A 9185-nucleotide genomic window follows, 5' to 3' on the forward strand; every position below is an offset into this window, starting at 1 on the left:
ATTTACAACTCACACGCAATTTCTGATGTATTTCACTGGGGCTTTGTGACTCGGCTGCAGAAAGGCGCAGGTGAAAACAATTCCAGACAAGGCAGAAAAGCCTGCATGCTTTAATTGAGTTAATACTTTGGCTAAATAAAATCAGGTTTTATGCGTTTGTCCTTACAACGTCCCAGCAGTAAATCAGTATCTGCTTTCAAATAACAACACGAGTTCAGTGGTTGCCGCTGTCGAGAGCCCTGATGGCATCGCGTCAATTAAAGACCAAAATATTTATTATCTATTATTTATTACTATTTATTAATTTTCTTGGGGCTGTTTTGTGCAGGCCTAAGAGTTGCACTCGATGACGCTTGTGGGTCCTTTCCAACCCAACCATTCTGTGATTATTACCTATTTTAGGGCCATGTATCATTCGCCGTCGGGGCTGGCTTAGCGGCCGCAAGCTGTGACTTTGCAAGTGGACGTGTCTGCTTTGAAACCCCCTCCGTGTATCCTTTGAAATCCCCTCCGTGAATCCTTTGAAACTCGCTCCGTGTATCCTTTGAAATGTCTCCGTGTATCTTTTGAAACCCCCCCGTGTCCGCCTTTCCCGTGTGACTCTGAAGCGCTGCGCGAGAGGCCCGCGGGCCGTGCGGAGCGCTCAGCGGGCAGAGAGCGGGAGCCATGAGGGATGATGTCTGGCGGGATGATGATATTCTGAGGGATGATGTCCCACGGGAACCATCCCCGCTCTCCCGTTTCCCCGCCCGGCCCCGCTCCCTCCCCGCCATCATGGCGGCCCGGAGGGCGCTGAGGGAGCGCGCGGCCCCCCGCTCCATCTCTGCCCCGCCCCGTCCCGCCCCGCCGCGCTGGCCAATGGGCGGGCGGCGCGGCGCTGACGTCAGCGGGGCGGTCACGGTGCGCTGAGGCGGGCGGCGCGCGGTCAGTGCGTGCCCGGCCGCCCGCCAGCCATGTCGCGACAGAGCCCTCAGGAGGAGAACCTGCAGGGTAAGGCCGCGGGCAGCGCCGCGCAGGGCTGGCACCGCGCTGCGGGCTGTGGGGGGCACTGCCCGGGCGCTGCGGGCGGGCCCGCGCGCGGCCCTTCTGTGTCGCGATATTGGGTGATTGCCGTGGCCGATGTGCGCGCCGCAGTGCGTGTCCGTCGCCCCGCGTCCCGGGGAACGGGCCCGGTGGGGGTGCCTGTGAGCAGGGCTGGGTCAGTCGCGGGGATCGGGTGTTGGATAGCCCCGGATTGGCCGGGAAAGGGAAAATCCCACACACAGTGCGGCTGGCACGGGGGTGTAGCGATTTAGGGGCCATCCTCATCGCTCTGCGGAATTCTGCTTCTTAATTCCCGGCGTTGAAAGCTGTATCTTAAGAAAACTACGCTTCCCAGCGCTGATCCTGCGCTTTGCGGTGCTGGTCTGTGCTCGCACATGTGTCCTGGGCTGGGATATCGTGACAGACCCCTCTGTCCCGAGACCGTCCCCGAGACTTGTCTGGCCGGGCTGCTTCGCCTCTCCTGGGCTTCGGTCTGTTTGTGTTTCCAGCCTCATAAAAACAGCTGCTTTTATCTTTAACTGGTGATATCACAGCCGGTTCCATGTGCTCCAGCACAGCCCTTCTCTCAGGAGGGGAAAGAAAAGAAGGGAGAGGGAAAGGAGCGGAAAATTGTAAACCACGTATTCTGTCCCTGGTGCTGCAATCCCAATCCTCTCCCTGCTTTATCCCGCATTCCCAGGGCTGTACCCAGTAAGAGTTCAGCAGATAAAGTCTTAATTTGAGCTCTAGTGGTTGTGATCGTCCTTTGGTAACAACTTGGGCTTCCCTAGGTTTCGGGGGGAAAGGGTAGGGAGGGGTTTGTCTGGCTCCGAACACGCTCCCTGCCACATGCCAGGCCCTGTCACGTGGAGGGGAAAATTCCCAAACAAACCCAAACAACAACAAACCAGCTGTGAAGGAAAAGAGGATTGGAAGAAAAGCATCTCTTCCAAACTCGGTGGGCTGGAATGTTTGTATCCAGCAGGTTTTGTGGTACTTCGGCTGTCCAGATGGAGGTGTGTGTATTTGGGATGGAGATACTCGTGTTGTTGATGCACATGAGGCAGTTTGGCTTTGTGCTGTTCCATTTGGTTTTGGAGCCCTGGGTCTCCTCCCAGCCAGGATATCTGGGATATCTTTGCTGGTCTGACGTTCCTGCTCCACACTGAACCCCTGCTCTGGCTTCTCCCCACCTGGTTCCTGTGCTGCTGGGTGCCTGGGAAGGGAGCCTGCAGCTCCAGCTGCTCCTGCTCTGCTTTGTTCCCTGGGCAGCCCGAGCACCTCTGGCCCTGTCTCTCCTTTCCCTGCTGATTCCCTAGACATCCCTGCCCAGAATCCAGGGAATTCCCACTGCCCTCCTGCTCCTGTCCTCGCTGCTCTGCTCCCTGGGCACTGCTGGGGCTGGGCCACATCTGCTCCACAGTGGAGTTCCTCTGGCACTGGTGTAACTCGGGAATTTTCTGTTCCCTGAGCTCATTCCTGGGGGGCTGGAGGGACAGGACACCCCACTGCCAGGGGCAGGGCTGGATGGGAGATTGGGAATTGGGAATTGTTCCTGGCAGGGCTGGATGGGAGATTGGGAATTGGGAATTGTTCCTGGCAGGGCTGGATGGGATATTGGGAATTGGGAATTGTTCCCTGGCAGGGCTGGATGGGATATTGGGAATTGGGAATTGTTCCCTGGCAGGGCTGGATGGGATATTGGGAATTGGGAATTGTTCCCTGGCAGGGTGGGCAGCCCTGGCACAGGTGCCCAGAGCAGCTGTGGCTGCCCCTGGATCCCTGGCAGTGCCCAAGGCCAGGCTGGACACTGGGACACCCTGGGACAGTGGGAGGTGTCCCTGCCATGGCAGGGGTGGCACTGGGGGGATTTGGGGTCCCTCCCACCCAAAGCATTCCAGGATTCCATAGGGAGGGAGCAGCTCCCGGCCCTGCAGTGAGCTGTCCCTGCCCAGGAGGGAGTTGTTATTCCCTCCCTTAGGAAAACAAAGGCCATGTGACCGTGTTAAATATACTGCTAGCAGCAAACCCATGACAGCCTTGCCACACTCCCGCAGTTGCTTAACAGCAGCACCTACAAATGGCACTGGAGAAAGGCTGCACTAAACAGTCCCTGAGCCCAAAGTCATTTCAACAAACGAACAACTGAACTTTGGCAGCAAAAGTCCTTGGGATTATCCTGACTGCCACCTATGTTGAACAATAAAAATTGAACATACCCTACAAGATCTGCGTGTGCAGAGAGAAACAAACACAGCGTACTGCTGAGCAGCTGCCTCCCGGCCCAGCTGCCTGCCCTTTGCATTCCGGGCTGTTTATGGGCTGGGCAGCAGGGCTGGCCCGTGTCCCTGCAGTGTCACTGCAGCCCCAGGCCGTGTGCTCAGCGCTGCTTTCTGCCCGCAGGGTCCTGGGTGGAGCTGCACTTCAGCAATGGCAGCAGCAGCTCCGTGTCCACGGGCAGCCAGGAGCAGGTGCCGGCCTCGCTGTCCATCCACAACGGGGACATGGAGAAGATCCTGCTGGACGCCCAGCACGAGTCGGGCAGGAGCAGCTCCAGGGAGAGCTCCCACTGCGACAGGTGAGCAGGGCTGTGCCAGGTCACCACGGGGTCCCCAGGGTGTGCCAGAGGCAGAGACAGGAATGCTGCACGGGTGTGTGAATGTCATGTGCTGTTTGTGTGAACACGGGTGTGCACAGGGTGTGTTTTGTGTGAACACAGGTGTGCACAGGGGTGTGTTTTGTATGAACACAGGTGTGCACAGGGGTGTGTTTTGTGTGAACACGGGTGTGCACAGGGTGTGTTTTGTGTGAACACGGGTGTGCACAGGGTGTGTTTGGCGTGTGCTCCCATATGAACACGTGTGTGCATGTGTGCCTGGAAGCCAGGGCAGATGTGCAGGGGGTCACAGAGCAGCCCAGCCCTGAGCCAGGTGCTCAGGCAGTGCCATCAGTGCATGTGCTGCATTGGATGGGCTGTGAGCTCTCCAGCCTACATGGTGTTTGGAAAAGCCCAAACTCCAGGACTCAACTCCACAGCAGGACATGGCCTGGCAGGTGGGGGTTCAAACCAAGCCCTGCTGCCACTCCTCATTTGCTGCCTGTTGTTTCTGTGCAAGTGCCAGGGCTCCCCAGCAGCGTGGGCAGAGGGCTGGGGTCAGAGCAGTGCCTGGGGTGGCAGCACTGCCCCGTGCAGCCCCTGGGGCACGCCTGGGGCACGCCTGGGCAGCGTGCCCTGCTGCCAGGGCTCACAGAACACCTCACCTCCTCCTTTCCTGGTGCCTCTGTCCTGTGCAGCCCTCCTCGCTCGCAGACCCCCCAGGACAGCCACAGAGCTCTGGAGATAGAGAGCCACAGCAGTGGGGAGAAGAACAGCTTCCAGGTAAGGTCCTCACCGTGCTGGGGGACAGGGCAGCTCTGTGCTTGGGGCAGGAGCAGCAGCAGCTGCTGAAGCAGAGACTTGCACAGCTCACAGCACCCCTGGCAGATCCAGCCTGGCTGTGTTTGTTCCTGACACGTGGGGATGTTTTGGTTTGGTCTTTCCAATCTGTACTGAGAATTTTCAGAAGGATTTGCCCTCTCCCTTTGGCTGCTGATGGGGTGCATTTCCTGCATCCCCCACCAATGCTGAAATGCACCTCCACTAATTCAGTAGGAATTCTAAAAGATATTTTGGCAGCAGCAAGAATTTCTAGAGTCACTTAAATATGGCAGCCAAAAAGACACAATTTCCAAGCCCTGCCATAGCTTTGATTCCAGGTATTTTAAGAATTAATACCAAACCTGAATATGTGCTGCTTTGGAAAACTCCCTGTTCTGATTTCACTTTGTAGGTTTGTTTACCTTGCAAGGAAAATGAATAAACACATTTGCAACAGGAGTGGGGGAAATGATGTACATTGACCATATTTAATCAATACAGGGCTTATTGCAGGATGACAGGCTGAAATCTGAAGTCTCCAGTGTAATAAATTAGCTTTTAATATTAAAAAAATTACTCACAAAATATTTTGAGGAAGGAAGTATTTCAAGGAAGTGAATTTTTCTGCATCATTTCTACAACTCCTGCCAGACTCCAAGGACTCAGCTTTAGGTTAGCTAAATGTGGTACTGCAAGTTAATTATTAGTGGAAATTATTATTTTATATTGTCAGAAACACCCTTCAGCTGTTTAAAGATCATTATTTAGACTTTGAGAACAAATAACCCCAAGTTAGAAAGCCATGAGAATTCCAGCTGCCTGGACAGTTTTATTTCCATCCTGTGTGTGTGTGTGCATGCAGAGCTGGTGGAATTCTGGGAGCAGGATCTATTTTTGTCCCAGGGCCTGGGCTGTGTGGAATGGAGCTGAGCTGAGCCAGGAGCTCTGCCCTGACTCAGCATTTGTGCTGTAACTGCACCACAGCTGGGGCTGGGGGGCTTCTGCCGTGAGCACACCCCTGGCCAGGCTCACTGGCCTGCCACGATGGCCAGGGATGGAAGTGCTGCCTGCCAGGGGCTGGGCACGGGCTGCCAGGGGCATCTGCCAGCTCTGAGCCTGGCCAGCAATGCCTGTGCCAGTGCCATTGGGGCTGGGCAGGGCAGCAATGCCTGTGCCAGTGTCCATCAGGGACAGGGCAGCAATGCCTGTGCCAGTGTCCAATCCCTGTGCCAGTGTCCATTGGGGCTGGGACAGGGCAGCAATGTCTGTGCCAGTGCCATCGGGGCTGGGGCAGGGCAGCAATGTCTGTGCCAGTGTCCATCAGGGACAGGGCAGCAATGTCTGTGCCAGTGTCCATCAGGGACAGGGCAGCAATGCCTGTGCCAGTGTCCAATCCCTGTGCCAGTGCCATCGGGGCTGGGGCAGGGCAGCAATGCCTGTGCCAGTGTCCATTGGGGCTGGGCAGGGCAGCAATGCCTGTGCCAGTGTCCATCAGGGACAGGGCAGCAATCCCTGTGCCAGTGTCCAATCCCTGTGCCAGTGTCCATCAGGGCTGGGATAGGGCAGCAATGCCTGTGCCAGTGTCCAGTCCCTGTGCCGGTGCCCATCAGGGATAGGGCAGCAATGCCTGTGCCAGTGTCCAGTCCCTGTGCCAGTGTCCATTAGGGCTGGGACAGGGCAGCAATCCCCGTGCCAGTGTCCAATCCCTGTGCCGGTGCCCATCAGGGCTGGGAACTGGGGATATTTTGGGACTGTGCCTAAGGATTAAATGCTTGGCTCTGGGATTTCACTGCCAGGGCAGTCTTGTCTCGGGCACATATGGGATATTGGACATGGGATATTGGATATGGGATATGGTCTTTGCCATTCTCACCCCGCTCTGAGGATGGATCTCCCTGCTCCCGCTGTTGGTCTGGGATGTGAACACTCCCTGGAAGGGGCATGGAAAGGGCTGGGAACGGGGGTGCCAGGGCTGGGCAGTGGTGCTGGCTGCAGGCAGAGCTCTGGCAGCTCCAGCTGCCCTGCTCAGTGCTGCTGGTCTCGCTTGCAGTCCGAGGAGGATTTCCTGGAGAGGAGGAGGGAGGTGGAGCGGCTGCTGAGGAAGAACGCGGATTGGATCTGGGACTGGTCCAGCCGGCCCGAGAACATCCCGCCCAAGTGAGTGCTGCCCCAGCTGCTGGAGAGCTCCTGCAGCTTCTCCTGCTGCTGCCTGAGCACACAGCTCACCTTCCTTCCCCACATCCAGGGAGTTCCTCTTCAAGCACCCCCGGCGCACAGCCACGCTCAGCATGAGGAACACCAGTGTCATGAAGAAAGGGGGGATATTCTCTGCAGAGTTCCTGAAGGTTTTCCTCCCATCCCTGCTGCTCTCTCACCTGCTGGCCATTGGACTAGGGTAAGGTTCAATTGAAAAAAAAAAAAGGTTTTTACCTGCTTTCTTTGAGGCCTGATTCTGATCCCCAATTCCCTCTTTGTCCAAGACGGTTATTCAGGAAGTGCTTCCTGCCTGTGGTATTGATGGATGGTTGAAGTTTCTGATTTTCTCCATTTGGGAATTTCTCAGAACAATTAAGAGGCAGGGAAATGAGGAATTCTTTACACTGGAACTGTAGTCACACAACACTTAGCTCCACTGGAGATGAGACTCCTAATCTCACAACTAGACCAGCAAAGCAAAAAGCTAATATTGAATAGATTTTAAAGTTTCACTGACATAAATTTAAAAATATTTAATATTATTTTAAATTACTCAGCAGATGTTTTAATTCCCTCCTGGGAGGGATGGGGGATGTTTCCTTTCCACAGGAGTGTGGGGCAGGTGCTGGGCCCTGGGGCTGGGAGGGGCACCAGACCAGGGGCAGTCACGGGGCTGGGCTCCGGGGCAGTTCTGTTCCTGCTGCTTGGCTGCAGCTGGCAGTGCTGCTCCTGCCGGCAATTGCAGAGGCAGGGCCTGGCACGGAGGGCATTCCCAGCACTGAAACAGCCGGGCTGTGACCGTGTGCTCTGACCTGCTGCAGGATTTACATCGGGAGGCGCCTGACCACCACGGCCTCCAGCAGCACCTTCTAGAGGCACCGGGGGTGGAGCTGGAGCGGAGCAGCCGCAGCTGGAGCGCAGGAGGTGCAAGGAGGGGAGCTGGTCGTGGCCGTCGTGTGTGTGTCCTGTCCGTGTCCTGTTTTAGTTTAGTCTAAAAATGGGAAGGGAGACGCTGGAGCTCCCGTGTCACGTAGAGCCTTCTGGATCAATCCCCGCTGGATAACCCCACGAGCACGTGCAGATGCTGTGATGTCCCTTAGTGCTTTTAGTGAAGTACCTGAGCATTAGAGCAGCTCCGTGTTTCAATCAGCCCCAGCTTTCTGCAGCCCCTGTGCTGGGCCGTGTCCATCCCGCCCTCCCGTGCCTGTGGTGGGAATGTCCCTGCTCTGCAGCCCAGACTGGAGCGGCCTTAGGGATGATCCGGGAATTCCCGGGGGCTCTCACTGCCCCGGGCAGCCTTTCCTCTGGTAGGTGTGGCTTAGTTCACTTCGGTGGGAGTGTAAGGTGTTGAGACACAGTGGGAAGAGATGAGCACGTGGGTAAAACTCCATCAGTTTGTCCTAGTTCAGAGGTAGAATTTGGATTTAGTGCCTACTAAACGCTGCTTTTGCCAGGACATTTATTAAACCCCAGCAGTTACTCCAGGTTCTCTGCTGTACTTACCGCAGGCTGTCGCTTACAGGCTTTTCCTGTCCCACCTCAATCTGCACCTGACCCCAGCCCTGGGCACATGAACCACAGGGGGGCTTCTCCTTGGTTTTTACTGATGCAATGCCTTTCCCTTCCGTGATTTTACCTTATTTAATGAGAAAATGAATGTTTGCCAAAATACCGTGTTTTATATATTTAAATAAAAAGGTTCCTGGTGAACTCAGTTTCCTCATTCCTTTTCCTCCAGGGGCTGGTGAGGCTCTTGGCCTCTGCCTGCCCCTTTCCCGCTGGTCACTTCCTGACACGGAATGGAGATGCTTCCATGGAAACAGCATCAAGCAAAGCTCAGCCAGGCCCTGGTAACCTGCACTCAGTGCCCACACAGGGTGTGATGCTCCTGAGGAGCTGGAAACCATGGAAGGGGTGAGGCTGGAAAAGCCCTGTGAGCCCGTGGAGTCCCACCATGGCCAGCACTGCCCCATGTCCCCAGGTGCCACATCCACAGGGCTGTGAAATACCCCAGGGATGGGGGCTCCAGCCCTGCCCTGGGCAGCTGTGCCAGGGCCGGGCAGCCCTTTCCGGGAAGGAATTTTTCCTACCCCCTCAAGAGCAAAGCTCTGAATGCTCTGGTGCTGTTTCCCTTTGCTGTGGGACTGGGAGCAGCAGATCTCTGCTGAGCACACGGCTGGGCTCTGGCTGGAGAAGGGAAGGGGTTAAACCAGGGTGTCCCTTTTTCACTGCCACTGTCCCCCAGCTCCTGCCCCCAAAGCTGACACCCTGGGGCAGTGCTGGCTGTCCCAGTGAGGTACTGCAATGTTCACCCACCCCTCAATGCAGGGACCTCAATCCCAATTTCATGGCATGGCCATCACCAGGGGCCGAGCCACAGCCTTGGCCTGCAGGGGCTGGGTGCAGCTCCCTCGGCTGCTTCCCTGTGGGCCTGCCCAGAGGGCTTTGGGTTGGGAGGGACCTGAAAGCCCACCCAGCTCTGCCCCATCCAGTTCCACCCCTGGCCATGGTGGTAAAACCTTTCACTAGACCAGGTGCTCCACTAGGC

At 56.3% G+C, this 9185-nt stretch overlaps 1 protein-coding gene across 1 annotated transcript; it reads left to right on the forward strand.

Annotated features, from left to right (window-relative positions):
* The first annotated feature begins 897 nt into the window (after positions 1 to 897).
* On the forward strand, positions 898 to 8347 carry BNIP3 (BCL2 interacting protein 3). Its single transcript, XM_059477448.1, has 6 exons — positions 898 to 990; positions 3427 to 3601; positions 4318 to 4402; positions 6492 to 6598; positions 6687 to 6836; positions 7459 to 8347. Exons 1-6 carry the CDS (start codon positions 954 to 956, stop codon positions 7508 to 7510), a joined length of 606 nt encoding a protein of 201 aa, XP_059333431.1. The 5' UTR covers positions 898 to 953; the 3' UTR covers positions 7511 to 8347.
* The last annotated feature ends 838 nt before the right edge of the window (positions 8348 to 9185 follow it).

The sequence above is a fragment of the Ammospiza nelsoni genome, chromosome 8 (assembly GCF_027579445.1).
Source record: "Ammospiza nelsoni isolate bAmmNel1 chromosome 8, bAmmNel1.pri, whole genome shotgun sequence".
NCBI lineage: Eukaryota > Metazoa > Chordata > Aves > Passeriformes > Passerellidae > Ammospiza > Ammospiza nelsoni.

Bases quoted from the DNA above. Each gene is read 5' to 3' on its own strand.
- BNIP3 (XM_059477448.1), top strand. From the start codon at position 954: ATGTCGCGACAGAGCCCTCAGGAGGAGAACCTGCAGG. The intron at 4,403-6,491 runs GTAAGGTCCTCA...TCTCGCTTGCAG, and splicing joins GGGAGAAGAACAGCTTCCAG to TCCGAGGAGGATTTCCTGGA. The intron at 6,837-7,458 runs GTAAGGTTCAAT...GACCTGCTGCAG, and splicing joins CTGCTGGCCATTGGACTAGG to GATTTACATCGGGAGGCGCC.